Raw genomic sequence first — 18011 nt, 5'->3', positions numbered from 1 at the left:
CTATTTTTATAGTTGGGGTCGTCACAGCATGAGAAACCGTATTAAAGGGTCACAGCATTAGGAAGATTGAGACCCACTAATTTAGAGGCTCAGAGTCCATGACTACCATGGTACGGAGTGTGGCAACTGCCAGGGTCCAACAGGCAGAGGCTCCTGTCTTGATCTCAAAGCACAAGGCAGAGAACTGGGAATGGCTTAGGCTTTTGAAACCTCAAAACCTACCCCCTCCAACAAGGGCACACCTCCAATCCTTAGCACAGTTTCACGACTGGGGATCAAGTATTCAAATATATGAGGCTGTGGGGGTCAATCTCAGTCAAATCACAATTAATCCAACTATCCTTTAACCCTAGTGCCTGTGATCTGAAAGCCCTCGCTATGCCTTCACTGTTTCCCACAGGTCTAGCTTGAGAACACTTGTGTGATGTTTTATTCTTTTGACTTTTTGAGGGGCCTGCCACCCATCTCCCAAATAAATCACACATGGAGGCTTATTCTTAGTTATGAATGCCTGGTCTTGGCTTGTTTCTTGCCAGCTTTTTCTTAACTTAAATTATCCCAGACTAACTTTTGCCTCTGGACTTTTTCCTTTTCTTACTTCTGTACATCTTACTTTCACTCTGACTCCTTAGCTGGCCGGGCGGCCGGGCGGCCGGGCGGCCGGGCAGCTGGCTGGGTGGCCGGGCGGCTGGGCGGCTGGCCCTTGAAGTCCTCCCCTCCTTGTCTTCTTGTTCCTCCTCTTCCTTATTTTCTCCTTCTATTTATACTCTCTGCCTGCCAGCCCCGCTTATCTTTGCTCCTGCTTAGCTATTGGCAGTTCAGCTCTTTATTAGGACCATCAGGTGTTTTAGATGGGCAAAACAACAACAACCAACAAACAAACAAAAACAAACCAAAACCCCCCCCAAAACAAACAACCCCCCCACAGTTTCATAGAGTTAAACACATGCAGCATAAACAACAGTTACACACCTGAAAACAATATTCCCCAACAAACACTTTTCTGTTCCTTCCGACCCTGCAGTTCTTTTCTTGGGGGGAGGTAGGACTTCTAGGGAGGTGGAGAAAGTCTAAGAATGATTTTTTGCTCTTGCATTGAGCCTGATGTGTAGAAGATACTCGCTGGGGTGATGGTGCATGCCTTTAATCCCCAGCACTCGGGAGGCAGAGGCAGGCAGATCTCTGTGAGTTTGAGGTCAGCCTGGTCTACAGAGCGAGTTCCAGGACAGCCAGGACTGTTACACAGAGAAACCCTGGCTCAAAAAACCAACCTGTCTCGAAAAACCAAAAAAAAAAAAAAAAAAAAAAAAAAACAGAAACAAAAAAAGAAAAAGAAAGAAAGAAAGAAAAGAAAAGAAAAAAAAAAGAGGATACTCAGTGAAGACCTGTGGAATGAATGACGTGGACTCATGAGACCAGACAGGGCTACATAGCCAAACTGTCTCAACAGACAAGCAAACAACAACAAAATTCCAATCACACAAAACCAGCAGATTGTTATTTTAAAAATATTTATTTTGTGAGCATGCATGTATGTATGTATGCATACACATACACACGTGTGTATACACACACACACACAACTGTGTCACAGCACGTGTGTAATGGTCAGATGGACAACTTTCAGGACAGAGGTCTTTCCTTCCATGTGGATCCTGAGGATCAAAATCAAGTGTCAAGCTTGGTGGCCTTTACCCATTGAGCCATCTAGACTGTCTTTCTTCCCTTACATCGTGGTTTAAGATTTTAATAACTGTAAGACAGAGGATTCGTTGGTCAAGAAGTTCTGATCAACCTGACCAGGACCCTCAGAAGCCAGGACAATGTAAATGTTCATTTCTTTTTCTCCCTTTGGCACTAGGCAAAAAGGCCGGCTCCTTGGAGAACAGCCAACGTTGCCGACAAACCCACTGCCAGGGATGAACGCACTGGGGCTACGACTATGCCAGAGTTGTACCCCTCCGAGTGGGGCTCAGAGTTTAAAAAAGGATTTCCTGTAAGTGACAGGTGAACTACTTTGGGCAGCTCATCTGGCCTAGGTTGCCTATACAGCCTGTTGTAACTGAGATCAAGTACGCTGAGTTTGGCTGGCAGTCCCTTAGGTACCTGCTCCAGTTCAGTGTAAGACAGATTGAGCGAGTTTAGCTTGCTAGGCCAGTCACACCCGGGGGCGCCTTCAGTATCCCGCAGTGAATTGTGACTAAGGTCCAGTTCTTCCAGCTGCAAACTTGCCTCGGCCAGCGCAGAGCACACGCCGCTGGGCGTCTCCATCCCGGCGTTGCGCAGCGCTAAAACTTTGAGGGCCGGAAACTTGCTCCGACACAGAGCCGAGATCAGTCCTCTCTCGCCCAATTCGGGGTTATTGGACAGGTCTAAGGTGGCAAGGGCGGGGAAGACTCGGACCTGTTCGCAGGAAAAGTTGAGTGAGTTTGCTTGGGCAATATGCAATACCTTGAGTCCTGGCTTTAGCCACTGCTGCAGTTCTGCGAGCCAGGCATCCCTTGTCGCCCACGACACGTTGCTGAGGCGCAAAGTGTTGAGATCTGGTCCAGAGGCTTCCAGGAGCGGCGGCAGCGCGGTGCCGGTTACCTCGAGGTTTTCGAGGGTTAATTCCTTGAGGTTGGTAAACCCGAGCAAACGCAGGACTCCGAATAGCATCGGAGCAGGAACCCGCGCGTTCCCCAAGGTAAGCCGTTCCCACAGCAGGGACTCGAGCACATCTGTGATGTCCTTCGACGGGTTTGCTTCGGTGTCCACACGCTTTAGAAAATGTTCCAGGCTGCGGCCGCCGCCGTAGAACTCCACGTCTATTGCCCCGATACACAGAACAGCGCTGGACCAGTTCGGCTGCGGATCTGAGAAGTTGCAGGCGCAGCGGACACCGTCGTCATCCAGCTCGCAGGGCTCTGGCGCGGCAGGGAAGGCGTGTGCCAGCGTCAGTAATAACAGAAACAAGCCAAGCTGACGCTCCTGAGGAGACAGCAGTGGTCAGGGAGACTCTTGGGGTTCCTCAGGTGGGCCCGGTTCCACCCCAAGACCATCTGACTCACCATGGTCGATAGATTCTGAGAGTTTCGATGGCCCAGGCCGGCTCTGAAAACGGCTTCAGGCTCTTTCCTGTACAGCGGTGTTCTCTGGTTTCCAAGTTTCACGCGCTTGTTTGCTCTCTTTGACAGCCCCTGTGAATTTATGTAATCTCGGGATGTCACCCAGTCCCCTCCTCTGTGACCTCTAATCACTTCCCCACTTTTCTTCCTCCTAACAGTCCTCCTACTCCTAGTAAATATTGCAATGAAGTATTTTACAGGGAGGAACCAAAACAGGAAGAATTCTTTGTGGCATTAGGGCACTCTGTGCCAAGAGGATGACCTAAGCGCCTCAGGCTAGTCTGGTACATGCAGGAAAAGGATGAACCACACCAGGGCCTTACTCAGTGTTCTGCTGCCCAATCCCAGGGATTCAGCTCCATTTCCCCCTAGTCTCAGTTTCTAACAATTTTCCACCATTCAAATCCAAGTCCTTGACTTTCTTCAAGAGTGTGACTGACGGGACGTTTGAGGAAGATTGTGAATTTATTTATGGATTCCAGAGGGAGAATAAAGTTCAAGGTTGAGAGCATGAAGAACAACCCTCCCTTCTCTCCATCTTATTCCCTTGTTCAATAATTCATTCTCCTCCCACTCTCCCTCTCTCTCTTTCTCCCCATATTCTCTCATTCTTGTAGCCCATTCTGGCCCAGAACTTACTGTGTACGTAGCTCAGGCTAGCCTTGAACTCATGATTTTCTTCCTGCCTCTGCTTCCCAAGTGCTGGGGTTGCAGGTGTGAGCCATGCCCGGCTTGTTTAATAGTTTTCTTTTTCCCTTTCTTTTCTTTTCTTGCTTTTTTTTTTTTTTTTTTTTTTTTTTTTTTTTTTTTTTTGAGACAGGGGTTCTCTGTGTAGCCTTGATTGTTCTGAAACTCACTCTGTAGGCCAGGCTGTCCTTGAACTTACAGAGATCTGCCTGCCTCTGTCTCCCAATTACTGGGATTAAAGGTATGTGCCACCGTTGTTCAGGTAATAATTTAAAAAAAAAGAGCTAGCTAGGCTAATGGCGCACACCTTTAATCCCAGCACTAAGGAGGCAAAGACAGGTAGATCTCTGTGAGTTCAAGTCCAGCGTGGTCTACTAAGAGAGTTTCAGGAAAGCTAGGACTACGAAGAGAGACCTTGGTTTAAAAACAGAACAAAGCAAAATGTAGTATTTGGTGGACACATTGGCCAAATCACATTGTCATGTACAACAGACCCCAAATTGGGAAGCAAGGTTTACTATTACTATTTTATTACTATTACTATTTTTGAGATGGTTTCACTATACTCTGCTGGTCCAGAACCCACTGTGTAGACCCAACTGGAGTTCACACAGATCCATGTGCCTCTGCCTCCTGGGATTAAAGCCATGTGTCACCACAGTCAGCTGCAGCAAGGTGTCTTCTAAAGCGGCTTTCTTGTAGGACACCCCAGCTGTCCTCACTTTTTTCTTGTCTTGACCAAGAAATTCAGAGTGCCTTGATAGTCTGTCTTTACCAGATTTGTCATGTTTTTTTTTTTCCTCCCCTGAACCCAAGCCAGGGCCTTGAATGATTCTGGGCATTAACAAAGGTATTTAGTTGTTAAAACACTGAAGGAGACTAGCCGCAGCCTGTAAGCTTCCAGCTCTCATACAAACTCTGTGACATAGACTTACATAGGCGGAACATCCCTCACTGTCCAGTTTGGGGATGCTGCAGCCCTTCTTGGTAGGTAAGTTCTTTAATAAATGATTTAGATGAAGTGTTGTAATTTTAAGAAATGCCATGCGACAGAACTCATGTGATGGAGGGTGTTTCTTTGTTGTTTGTGGTTTTTTCGAGACAGGGTTTCTCTGTAGCTTTGGAGCCTATCCTGGAACTAGCTCTTGTAGACCAGGTTGGCCTCAAACTCACAGAGATCTGCCTGTCTCTGCCTCCTGAGTGCTAGGACTAAAGGCGTGTGCCACCACTGCCAGGCATGTGTAGGTTTGTTTTTTTTTAATTTGGGGGATAGGGAATGGGAAAGGGGGGAGGGGAGAGATTGGCTTCTGTGGACAGGAGTGGCAGAAGAGGAGAGGCAGAGAGGGGGGAGAGAGAGGAAGAGAGAGAGAGAGAGAGAGAGAGAGAAAGAAAGATAGAGAGAGAGAGAGAGAGAGAGAGAGAGGGAGAGAGGTGGGCAAGGCCCACCTTTTAAAAGGGAATTAGCAAATGTGCACAGGAGGTGCTCTTAGTGGCTGCGGTTGAGGATGTATCCTGTCAGGACTCTGAGAGCAGGCCAGTACAGATGCCTAAATACTAACACCAGATCATCCTAGCATTTAGTGCTTTTTTTTTCTTTGAAACTGCCATTGACACCCCCCACTGGCATAATGTATCTTTATAGAATTTATGTCTATGTCTATTCCTGGCATCTTTTGATCTTTGGTCATAAGACATCACAGTGGCTCTGCGTGTGCTAACTTTTCCCAGAAAGGGAGAGCCTGATATCTCTTTCTTTCTGTGTCTTTCTTTGCTCAGCAATATAAGTCTCTGTGTAGGGCAGAGGTAACTCCAGCTAACCTGACTTTGTTGTTGTATACGCCATATAACTGCCTGAGTGTCTTTAATCTGTTTTGTGGCTAACTTCTCTAGCCCACCAAATCCTGTTGACCTCTTTAAGTTTACTTTGTTTTGATTATCTTGTTCCTGAGTAAGTACAGGGACAGATGTTTCAAGAATGTCTCATAGCCTCATAAAGAGACCTCTGTCTTCATGTGTGTCACAACCTCCAAGACCTAAGGAAGACCTTCAAGTAGATAAGGCTATCTCCCTAAAAGCTGAAGGAGTAGTGTGTTCAGGACTTTCCTGGGGTAATTTAGAAGCAATACTCCTGGGAGAAGTCAGAAATGATACATAAGCAAATTTCCATCAATACAATATCCCCAAATTGTACAAATATTAAAACTCTTCCAAGTATGAATCAGGCAGAGATCAAAAGTGGCACGGCGGCCGTCATGCGGCTCAGCTTTGCTGGATTTTGTCAAGCAGCCGTGCTGGCTTTATGACTTTTGCCATTCCCATCAGATATGGCTGTGCTAGCTCCCCCCCCCCCTTTTTTTTTTGATTTTTTGAGACAGGGTTTCTCCGTAGCTTTTGGTTCCTGTCCTGGAACTAGCTCTTGTAGACCAGGCTGGCCTCGAACTCACAGAGATCCGCCTGCCTCTGCCTCCTGAGTGCTGGGATTAAAGGCGTGCGCCACCACCGCCCGGCTAGCTCCCTCTTTTTTGTTTGTTAACTCAAGAGTGTGTAGATCTTGTGTGGCATGTAGGACATTTTTCAGTTCTCAGAAGATGACTCCCAAATTAACGATACAAGACCAAAAGGTCTGTCCTGAGACAAAATAAGTGAGCAATTATAAGAATCTACAGGGCGGTGGTGGCGCACACCTTTAATCCCAGCACTCAGGAGGCAGAGGCAGGTGGGTCTCTGTGAGTTCGAGGCCAGCCTGGTCTACAGTGCAAGTTCCAGGACAGGCTCTGAAGCTACACAGAGAAACTGTGTCTCGAAAAACAAAAACAAAAAAACCAAAACAACATTAAAAAAATCTATTTGTAATCTCAGAAGCGGAGGTGGACTCCAATTGGGCTGAACTAATGGCTGTAATTTGTTGATGCAAAGACTGCGTGTGTATAGCTAGTTCAGAATTGTTCCACAGGCCATGGAGGTGGGGCCTAACCTATGTCCGGGTTACCTTAGAAGCAGTGTATGGAAGCTGAGTGTTACAAATTCATTTAAATTGTGAATGACAGGAAACAATCAATCTAACTTTAATTTAATTTTTGAATTTGATTACCTATAAATAAGACTGCTTCTTCTAAAGTGTTTACCCTGTCTTCTAGATATTATCAATTGTTTCTTTTTGTGATAAGTGTCAGGGACACATTTTTTGAGAGTTAAACAAATGCAACATAAAAGAATGAAACATATCTTTTTTTTTTTTTTTTGGTTTTTCAAGACAGGGTTTCTCTGTAGCTTTGGTGCCTGTCCCGGAACTAGCTCTTGTAGACCAGGCTGGCCTCGAACTCCCAGAGATCCACCTGCCTCTGCCTCCCGAGTGCTGGGATTACAGGCATGTGCCACCACCGCCCGGCTTGAAACATATCTTTGTATCATAAAACAAATGTTCCAGGCTGGAGAGATAGCTCAGAGGTTAAGACTACCGGCTGCTCTTCCAAAGGTCCTGAGTTCAATTCCCACATGGTGACTCACAACCATCTGTAATGAGATCTGGTGCCCTCTTCTGGCCTGCAGGCAGAACACTGTATACATAATAAATAAAATCTTAAAAATCTTAATAAAATCTTTAAAAAGCTGACTGGCTTGCTCCTCACGACTTGCTCACGACTGCTTTCTTCTAGACTCCAGGACTACCAGCCCAGGGTTGGCCCCGTCCCCCATCAATCACCAGTTAAGAAGATGCCCTACATGCTTGTCTACAGCCTGATCTTACAGAGCCTTTTTCTTGGTTGAGGTTCCTTCCTCTTAGATGACTGTATGTTGTGTCAAGGTGACATAAAACTATCCAGCATATCAACTTCCAATAGGAGAAATAGTTTATTTGGGACTTACAGTTTCAGAGCGGTAAGAGTCCATCATCATCATGGCGGAGAAACTTGCATGATGGAGAAGTGGGCAAGCTTGTGGCAGGGAACCCAAGAGCTGATATCTCAAGCTGCAGATACCAAGCAGAGAGAGCAAAGTAGAAATGGTGCAAAGCCTGCTTCCAGTGACATATCTCCTCTAGCAAGGCCATGCCTCCTAACAGCACAAATGGGGACTAAGTATTTAAAGGTACAGGACTATGGGGACATCTCTTTTAAATCACCATACCATGGTTAACAGTTATGATGCCATATGTAAGGGGGGCAATGACCTAATGGCCTGGAATATGTGACAATGGAGCTGGAGTTGAGGGTTTATTGAGGATCTCGCTACGTAGTCCAGGCTGGCCTCAAACTTATGGCACACCTTCTTCATCGCCTCCTGAGTGTTAGAAACCACATCTGGTCTGGAGTTGGGGCCTTAGGTTGATGTTTGGGAAAGTGCAGGCAATGGGCGGAGCTCTAGGCAGAGGGAACAACCAGTGCCTTAGCTCAGGAAGTGGAGGAAATATCACTCATTCAAGAGACAAACTGAAGGTCCATGGGATGGGTAAGGTGAAGTGCCCTTATAGTCCAGCCTAGAGAAGAGAATTAGAATCATAGCATACATCACCTAGTTGGTCACAATTTGAATTTTGAGTTTTGAGAAATTTTCACCTCACCCAGTACTTAGAGTGGTGACATTAAAAATTTGTTAAATTACTTTATCTTAAAAAAATAGCTGGCCAGTGGTGGTGAAAACCTTTAATCCCAGCACTTAGGAGGCAGAGGCAAGCAGATCTCTGTGTGTTCGAGGCCAACCTGGTCTACAGAGTGAGTTCCGGGACAGCTGGAGTTACACACAGAGAAACCCTGTCTCAGAAAACAAACAAAAACAAAACAAAACGAAAGGGTGATGTGGGTTGTCTCTCTATATATACTGTGTATATGTTTTATTACCATTGGTTAATAAAAAAGGTGATTTGGCCAATAACCATACAGAATAGAGCCAGGCAGGAAATCCAAGCAAAGATAAAGGGAAAAAGAAGGCAGAGTCGAAGAGATGCCAACAGCCACCAGGGAAGCAAGATGTGAGGTAACAACTCACAAGCCTTATAGTAAAATGTAGACTAATAGATATGGGTTAATTTAAATTGTAAGGACTAGTTAATAATAAGCCCGAGCTAAAAGGCCAAATAGTTTGTAATTAATATTAAGTCTCTAAGTGGTTTAAAAGCAGCTGCAGGACCAAGTGGGACGAGAAACCTCCAGTTACAGAAGAGACATGGGGTGGTTATAACCTCATCCATAAAAAAGGGATAATGGTCCTTGTGAATCATCCAGTGGAGCACTGTTGTTGTTTGGTTTTGGGGTTTCTTTGCACAGGCTGTACAGAAGTTCACTCTGTGGTCCAGGCTGGCCTTGAACTTGAGAGATCTGTCTGTCTCTGCCTCCCGAGTGCTGGGATTAAAGGCACGTGTCACTACTGCCTGGCCATTGAGAATTTTCTTTGGGGGATGGTTTGAAGATTTATTTATTTTTCTTGGGGATGGAGAGATGGCTTGGCAGTTGAGAGCATTGGTTGCTCTTCAGAGGACCTGGGTTCGATTCCCAACAACCACAGGGCAGCTTGCAACTATCTTTAACTCTGGTTCCAGCTACTCTGATACAGTCTTTTGTCCTCCATAGGCACCTGGAACATTAGTAGTGCACAGATATACATTCAGGCAAAACACTCATACAAATAAAATAAAAATAAGTAAATAAATTGAATTAAATATTATTATTTTTTTTTTTTTTTGTTTTTTCGAGACAGGGTTTCTCTGTAGCTTTAGAGGCTGTCCTGGAACTAGCTCTTGTAGACCAGACTGGCCTCGAACTCACAGAGATTCACCTACCTCTGCCTCCCGAGTGCTGGGATTAAAGGCGTGTGCCACCACTGCCCGGCTGAATTAAATATTTTATTAAATATCTAATTAGATAAATTAATATCTTTATTAAATAAATTTATTCTTATTTCCTTTCTTTCTCCCCTCTCCCACCCCTTCTTTCTTTCTTTTTTCTTTTTTCCTTTTTTTTTTTTTTTGGTTTTTCGAGGCAGGGTTTCTATGTGGTTTTGGAGCCTGTCCTGGAACTAGCTCTTGTAGACCAGGCTGGTCTCGAACTCACAGAGATCCGCCTGCCTCTGCCTCCCAAGTGCTGGGATTAAAGGCTTGTGGCCCACCCCTTCTTTCTTGACAGAATCTCTCTGGCTGCTAGAACTTGCTATGTGGGCCAGGGTAGCCTCAAACTCGAGAATTCCCCTGCCTCTGCTTTCTGAATGTTGGGACTAAAGACATGCACCACCATTCCAGGAAAGATTTATTTTACGGTATGGTAGTGTATCTGCATGGGTTTATGTGCATGTTACACATAGCTGTTACATATAGAGTTACATACATAGAGTTACAGATAGCTGTGAGCTGCCAGAGGAGAGTGCTGGAAGAGTAGTAAATGCTCTTTTTTTTTTTTTAATATTTATTTATTTATTATGCATACAATATTCTGTCTGTGTGTACGTCTGCAGGCCAGAAGAGGGCACCAGACCTCATACAGATGGTTGTGAGCCACCATGTGGTTGCCGGGAATAGAACTCAGGACATCTGGAAGAGCAGACACTGCTCTTAACCACTGAGTCATCTCTCCAGCCCGTAGTAAATGCTCTTAAAGCTGTCTCTCAAACCCTCAATGGACATTATGCTTCAAGCATTAGGAAGTGCTCACCAGTGGAAGCCCAGTAATTTGTGAAACTGGCTGTTATACTGAGCGTGGAGGATACGGGGGTAAGCTGTGTTTGCTGAGTGGAGCATGACACTGCGGGTCTATGGAGGCCAAACTCCGCGTCTCTTTACTGAGTTTGAGTTGGGAGAGACAACAGAATTCGATCTACAGTTACTGAATTTTAGCTTGATCACGCAGCCCGGGTCATCGCACCGCCCTTGCCCCGCCCTCACCCACGGAGTCACGCCCCTCACGTACAGCCCCGCCCCTCACCCCCTGCAGAGTCTGGATTCCGTTCTGTTCAGCGCCTGCGCGGTTCTATGCTTTCCCGGTCGAGTTTCCTTTCGCTGCACAATGTGGAGTAGGCGGCACTGCCGTCTCAGGACGGTGGCGTGTGGGGTGGAGGAGCTGCGATGCCGCCGGCGGGAGCGGGAGGCAGGTGCGAACGGATGAGGGAGTGGAGCGGATGCGAATGTGGCGGTTGGGAGTAGGGGAGTGAGACCCCTGGCCCTGAGTGTCTGCTGACTGTTTTCCCCTCCTAACTGAGCCATTCCTCTGCCCCCAGCCCTGCGGAAGGCGCGGAGGGAGCAGCAGTTGGTCAGCAAGAGGCTGCTAAGGGAAGATGCTCAGGAAGAAGGCGAAGGTCAAAGTGCTGCCGTGCTCCTTGGGGAGGCCGAGGTGAGAGGGCAGGGCGACCCAAACTTGAATGCCAGCTACTCCACCCCTCCAGCCATTCGCTGGATCAAGCCGGAAACAGAATTAATTACTCTGTGTCCCTCATCCTGACATCAGTCCGTCTTCAAATTAAATCTTTGCCTTTTGTTTTCTAAACCTCTTAAAGATTTCTGGATTCTACGAGCCTCTCCATCGTGGCTGTCTCAACCATCCGGATAGGACAGTATCTTTCTAAAAGGGTCTGCATCTACTACCCTGATTCGTTGTAGAAACACAGAACCCAAAATCCTTCCAGTGACCTGCTAAACTACGCATAGTCCAATCTCTTATTGATTTAACACTTATTCAATACAACCACGGCTATTCTCAGTTCCTGGAACATACACTGGCTGTCTCAGGGGCTTTGCTCTTACTACCTCCGACGTTTGTTTTGTTTTCTTAGTGTCACAACCTGGCAGACCTCCTGTCCTAGCTCAGGTACTAGACTTACTAATGCGCACCACCACATCCAGCTCTCTGAACTAGACCTAACTAGACCCTGTCTTGTCGTACAAATTCAGGAGCAGCCTGTAGCCCCTTAGTAGAGTGCTTGCCTAGCATGTTCAGGCCCTAGATACAGACCTCCGATGTGAAGGGATGGTGGGAACATGAGGCAGGTGTGTTATGTCTCACCTGTAATCCCAGCACTTAGGGGTGTTGGGGCAGAAGGATCCTGAGGTTTTTTTTTTTTTTTTTTTAAGATTTATTTATTTATTATATATACAACATTCTGCCTCGATGTATGCCCGCACGCCAGAGGAGGGCGCCAGATCTCAGTATAGATGGTTGTGAGCCACCATGTGGTTGCTGGGAATTGAACTCAGGACCTCTGGAAGAGCAGCCAGTGCTCTTAACCTCCTGAGTTTGAGGCCAGTTTTGGCTACCCTGTAAAAAAACAAAAATAAAAAAATCTAGACACCTGCACAATATCTGGAATAAAGCTGTTCATTGCTTTTTTTGTTGTTATTGTTTATTTTGTTTGACAGGGTTGCTTGTACTCTCTAAGCTGAGGATGACCTTGAACCTTGCTGGATGCTTTGGCTTCCACACCCCAAGTGCTGGGTTTATAGTTGTTCACCACCACACCTGGTTAACTGGGAGCTGGGAATCTAATCCAGGAATTTGAATGAGCTAGGCAAGCCTTTACCAACTGTGCTTCATCCCCAGCACAGATTTACTGAATAAGTAAATGAAAGTGTGTATACATTCGGCAGACATTGCTTATGTCTTGTTTCAGCAGTGCCTGTGTTTATATATTACTTCTACAGAGGAGTTGCACCTTTGATATGACAGTTATTCGTTGTATGCTTCTTTTATGCCGGGACATTGAGCAGTGAGGCATGCAAAGACTGACAAGGTAGAGTTCAAAGTGTTCAAAGATGGGGCTGGAGAGCTGTCTCAATGGTTAAGAAAACTGGCTGCCCTTGCAGAGGACCCAGGTTTGATTCCTGGACCCACATAATGGCTCACAGCTGCCTTTAACTCCTGTTCCAGGAGAATAATCCCCTCTTCTGACCTCCACAGGAACCAGGCACACACGTGGTAAACAGACATACATGCAAAGCAAAACATTCATAAAAGTAAAATTAGAAGAAATAATAATGATAATAATAATAATAGTGTTCAAAGACCAATGAAGGAAACATTTCCTACCATTTTTTATCATGGGAGGAAACGTGAGGCATAAGAGAAACTCAAGTTTGTTGGAGGAAGCCAGAGGTACTAACTTCCCTGAGGCCGTGAAAAGTATAAACCTTTAAGACATGAGTCTGGTGTGTATCAGACAGAGGTGATGGGTGTGCAGAAGCTTGGAAGTATTCAACATGGCATTGTAGGGTTTGCTGGAGTGTAGTTTGCTTGGGAGGAAAGGAACTTTTGTCAGGTAGAGGGGTTTAATATTCTGGAAATGCCCTATAAGAAAGCAGAGTAAGCCAGGCGGTGATGGGGCAGGCACATCTTGATTTTGAGGCCAGCCTGGTCTACAGATTGAGTTCTAGGACAGCCAGGGATACACAAAGAAACCCAGTCTCAAGAAACCAAACAAACAAGTAAGGCAGAGTAGATATCATTCTAATTTTTTCAGATGAGGAAGCAGTTTCAATTTCTTTGGAAGTTAGCAGCTGAGCTGGTACTAGGATCCCCTGTCTGTCTCACCTTCTGAAAAGGTGGTGCTTAGGAACCATTTTTATTTTTCATTTATTTTATTTTATTTTATTTTTGAGATAGGGTCTCTTTATAGCTCCAGCTGTTCTGGAACTCACTATGTAGATGAGGCTGGCCTCAAACTCCACAAGATCTGCCTGCCTTAGCTGAGGTGAAAGGCTTGTGCCATCACACCAGGCCGTATTGTTATCAATAACAAGTTCCGAGTAGTGCTATCGTAGTGGTATTGAAGATGGTCGCGCATGAAGCTGGTAGACAGACTTAGGACTTGCGTCAGGGCAGTGACATGTCATCCTTTTCCCGTGTTGGCACTCAGGTCCAGCAGTTCCTTCGGTTAGCACAACGAGGAACAGATGAAAAGGAGAGGGAGAAGGCTCTGGTCAGCCTTCGTCGAGGCCTGCAGCACCCTGAAACACAGCAGACCTTTATCAGGTGAGTGGGGTTGGCGTGAGTGGTTGGCTGGGGTTTTCCTCAGAGTGGAGGGGATAGAGCACAGGCTTAGTTGGGTTCTGGTGTCATTCATGTAGGCTGGAGGGCAGCATGCGGACTCTTGTCGGGCTCCTGACCAGCAACCGGGCCCTGTTGCAGCTTGAGGCGGCTCGGTGCCTACATGAGCTCTCTCATTCTGAGCAGTCTGCAGTGGCGGAGGCCTGCCTGCCAGCCACTTCCTACCTCCTCACCTACCTCTCTGGTCACAGCTCAGACTTCATAGTAAGGCCTGCCCCTTTTAACCTCGCTCTGGGCTTAGAGTTTATATGTATGCCTTTGGGGCCAGCTTCAGCTGGCAGGTATAGGAACATAAAAGGCAGTGCTCATACCCATCATCTCTCCTCTCTTGTGAGCTTCAAGGACAGGGACATGCTATCCCCCTCCTCCTGCCCCTGGCCTGGTGTGATGAGCCCAGCCCAGTGCTTTCGTTGCCTGCTCCCAGGAGCTGTGTCTGTATACCCTGGGGAACCTGATTGTGGAGAGCGAGGCTGTGAGAAAGCAGCTCCTGCCACAGGGCATTGTTCCGGCCTTGGCTGCCTGCATCCAGGTGAGTGCTCCCTGGTCCCTGCCCTGGCAAGCCTTCCCTTGCTTCTCTCCACATTCCCCTGGTAGCTCTAACCTCTGTCCTGTGACAAGGAGGGAAAAGTCTCCCAGGTCCTTATGACCCGTTTTCCAGTCAGATTCCTTACCCTGTCTGTTTCTAGTCCCCCCATGTGGCTGTGCTGGAAGCCCTTGGATATGCCTTGTCCCAGCTTCTGCAGGCCAAGGAAGCTCCAGAGCAGATCATTCCGTGAGTAAAACGATGTCTTTAGATACCCGGCCGTGGTTGACCCTCATGGGCAGTATCGCCCATGGGTGCCTAATCAGATCTGATTTCTACATTTTCAACTCTCTATATCTAGCTAGAGAGAACTTGGAGTTTGGATACTTTCTTGCTCTAAGTGTTTGAAGGAGCCATTGGTATCCCCATGGTTCCTGCTCACAGCCTGCTTCTGCTGGCAGCTCTCTTCTGGACTCCAGTCTGCCCCAGCACATGCTGCGACTGATGCAGCCAGGCCCGAAGCTGAACCTTGGGGTTGCTGTGGAGTTTGCCTGGTGCCTTCACTACATCATTTGCAGGTAACAGGCTTACTGGGACAATGTGTTTCCTGGGGCTCCCTGCTTATGACTTAAGTCTTTGGACTGAATTCAGTTTCTAGAGTTGCTTTGGTGTGTTCTCACCCTCTGTGGTGCTTTCTCTTGCTCGGGCAGCCCACAGACCTAGGCTGTTTTATAACGTGAGCACAGGATTGACTCAATAGTGACTGCTTGCCATCCATTACCCAGCCAGGTCAACAATGCTATGCTTCTCACCCATGGGGCTCTGCCCACGTTGGCAATGCTACTGTTGGACTTGGCTGGGGCTGTCCAGAGAATGGATGATGTGGGACTGGAGTTAGTAAGTAAAAAAGGATCTGTGAGCCTTTCTTTAGATGCTGCCCCTTTATATCTGCTGCCTCTTCCTCCTCCCACCACCCTCAACTTGTCTTTGCAGCTTGCCTGCCCTGTGCTTCGGTGCCTAAGCAACCTGTTAACGGAAGTGCCAGTGGAGGCCATGGAGCAGGTGGAGCTCAGAGACGAGCGAGTCGTGGCAGCCTTATTTATTCTTCTTCAGTTCTTCTTTCAGAAACAGCCCAGCTTGCTGCCTGAGGGCCTCTGGCTCCTCAACAACCTCACTGGTATGCTATTATAGTTTGCACAGGCCTGGTCTTTTATCATCATTAAAATATTTATAAAACTAAAGGAGGGGTAGACTTGTTAGGAAACAAAGTACAGATTGGAGGGGAAGGAAGAGAATAAGGGCAGCTGGGCAGGGCAGTTGAAATGCTATAGGAGGGGCCCACACTTTTTGCCTACTTTGTCAATGAAGGTCTCCCATCTCATAACCGTCTTGCAGGGATCCCTGGGTCCCTTAAAGGACCCCTTTGGAGGAAGACCATACCTCCATCAACCCCTGGTTTTCCATCCTCCCAATAAATTGCCTGGGTCTTAGTTCCTTCAGGATGGGATAAAAGCAATCTCAGGGATCCCTACCTTTTGCTTAGGGTTACCAGTCCTACAACTCTTCCTCTCTTCCAACCTTAGCTTGTTCCCCAGAATTGCCAGAGATGCACAGTAAATAATACGCCATTAAAGCTTTGTCAGAAAAATCTTTTAAATGAAGTGCTCTCACTTTTTGCAGACCCACCCAGCCAAGCATGTCCTCTTCTTACCTAGTCATTCTGAAAATTCTGGGGCAGGTGGTAAGCCTAGGTTTCATGGAGGTTCCTGGAACTTGGAGATTGAAAATGTAGCAAGAGCTCCCCCATGTGGACACACAATTTCTTGAAAGCCTTAGACTGGCTCTCATCTGTAGCACACACATTAAGTATGTGTTCATACGTTGAGTACTGGGTGCCATGTATACAACACAAAACCCTTTCTTTCATGGCATGCTTAGCCTCTTGGTAGCTAGATTTCAGAGCTTAAAGCTACTGGAGACAGGAAGTAGGAATAAACTTTTCCAGCTGGGAGAACCAAGGGCAGGGGACTTCAGAGACAGGATGGGTATATTGGAAGGAGATCCAACCAGACTTGGGTACATTGGGTCTTCAAAGTTGTAATTAGGGTAAATTTGTAGTCAGGGGCCTTGTGGAACGGAGTGGAGACTCAAGGAAGACCCTAAAGTCCTCTTGCACATGCTCCAGGGACAAGCTGGCAGCCGTCTGAGTTGACATTTGTTTCTTGACATCATTTGGACAGTAGCAATACTTACTGCAGACTGAGCAGGCTCTGAATCTTTAGAGGATAGTTCCTCATGGTCTAGGCTGTAGTGGATCAGATTGTAAGGGTGACAGTTCAGAACTCTGGTACATCATATGACATTTTCCTTTCCAGCAAATAGTCCTACTATTTGTACCTCCTTGCTGTCTCTGGATCTCATCGAGCCCCTCTTGCAGCTGCTGCCATTATCAAACGTGATAAGTGTGCTGGTATGTATTCGTATCAGAATTTATGTCAAAGCAAACAGGAAGTGGGCTCTCTTAAGCTGATAGGTGGTGTGGTTTGGTTTCAGAGCTAGTACAGTCTAGATGTTTTTTTAATAATTTTTTTTATCTGCATGGGTTGTTTTCCCTGCATGTATGGCTGTGTGAGGGTGTCAGATCTTGGAATTATAGATGTTATCTGCCCTGTGAGTGCTGGGAATTGAATCTGTGTCCTGGAAGAACAGTCAGTACTTTTCCACTGAGCCATCTCTCTAGCCCCCTGGGTATAAGTCTTAAAGCTTACTTGCTTATGGTCCTTGGGTAAATAAAAAACCAAGCCATTGGAAGCGTCAACCTCTTCACTCATAAATGGGTACTATCTCAGAGGTGGTTGTGGGAATTACATATAAAGGAGCTTATAATAGTGCTTGGGCACATAGTCAGCCTTGCTTACATGATCATAATTCTTGGTTTTCATCCTTTGGGGGGTGTCCTTGTGTCTGCAGGTGCTTACAGTTCTATGCAATGTTGTAGAGAAGGGTCCAGCTTACTGCCAGCGGTTGTGGCCAGGGCCCTTGCTCTCCTGCTTGCTCAACACACTGGTTCTCTCTGACACTGAAGTAGTAGGCCAAAGTTTGGAGCTGCTACAGCTGCTATTCCTGTATCAGCCAGAGGTGGGTTTGGTTTCCCAGTCTCTTGCTTAGAAGTCACTGATCTTATCATATAACCCTACCTGTTAGGAATGTATTGTCTTAAGTGGGCCGACCCATGGAACTAACTATAGGAATTGGAATTGGGTTTTAAGACCTGATGTTGGTCCTTCTCTGTCCTCAGGCTGCCCAGGCCTTCCTGCAGCAGTCAGGGCTGCAGGCCCTAGAAAGGCATCGGGAAGAAGCCCAGCTTCAGGACAGGATACTTGCGCTCCAGCAGACAGCTATTCATGGATGACCCAGCTGCCTAATGTCACCCCTATCCCCCGTGGTCTGTTTACCCCAGGGTCCCCTATTTTGATTTAGAAATTGGTAGCTTTTTATGTCCCCGAGGGTGGTCTTGAACTTGAGATTGTCTTGTTTCACCGTCTTTTTTGTTTTTTTTTCACTGTCTTAAGCAGGTTGGTTAATGACATGATACCACAGCTGACAGCTGGTGGTCTTTGATGAGGAATAAATTTTTATGTAAAACTGCTTTGCCTTGGTGTTTGCACAGGG

General features: G+C 46.6%; 2 protein-coding genes across 2 annotated transcripts; one reads left to right on the top strand and one right to left on the bottom strand.

Moving 5' to 3' along the window:
• Positions 1-1494: 1494 nt before the first annotated feature.
• Positions 1495-3335, bottom strand: LOC121453127 (monocyte differentiation antigen CD14-like). Its single transcript, XM_041659636.1, has 2 exons — positions 3051-3335; positions 1495-2970 (listed from the first exon to the last, which is right to left on the bottom strand). Exons 1-2 carry the CDS (start codon positions 3051-3053, stop codon positions 1858-1860), a joined length of 1116 nt encoding a protein of 371 aa, XP_041515570.1. The 5' UTR covers positions 3054-3335; the 3' UTR covers positions 1495-1857.
• A 7157-nt stretch (positions 3336-10492) lies between these two features.
• Positions 10493-17981, top strand: LOC121453386 (transmembrane and coiled-coil domain-containing protein 6-like). The gene is made up of 12 exons (XM_041660125.1): positions 10493-10871; positions 10998-11110; positions 13626-13741; positions 13837-14020; positions 14241-14345; positions 14503-14588; positions 14801-14917; positions 15125-15236; positions 15333-15516; positions 16715-16809; positions 17310-17477; positions 17638-17981. Exons 1-12 carry the CDS (start codon positions 10520-10522, stop codon positions 17749-17751), a joined length of 1746 nt encoding a protein of 581 aa, XP_041516059.1. The 5' UTR covers positions 10493-10519; the 3' UTR covers positions 17752-17981.
• Positions 17982-18011: the final 30 nt, after the last annotated feature.

This window comes from Microtus oregoni, unplaced genomic scaffold (genome assembly GCF_018167655.1).
Source record: "Microtus oregoni isolate MIOR12 unplaced genomic scaffold, Mior012 000011F_ref0000422, whole genome shotgun sequence".
Lineage (NCBI taxonomy): Eukaryota > Metazoa > Chordata > Mammalia > Rodentia > Cricetidae > Microtus > Microtus oregoni.
The sequence above is the reverse complement of the archived record's forward strand: the minus strand, read 5'-3'. Positions and strand labels throughout refer to the sequence as shown.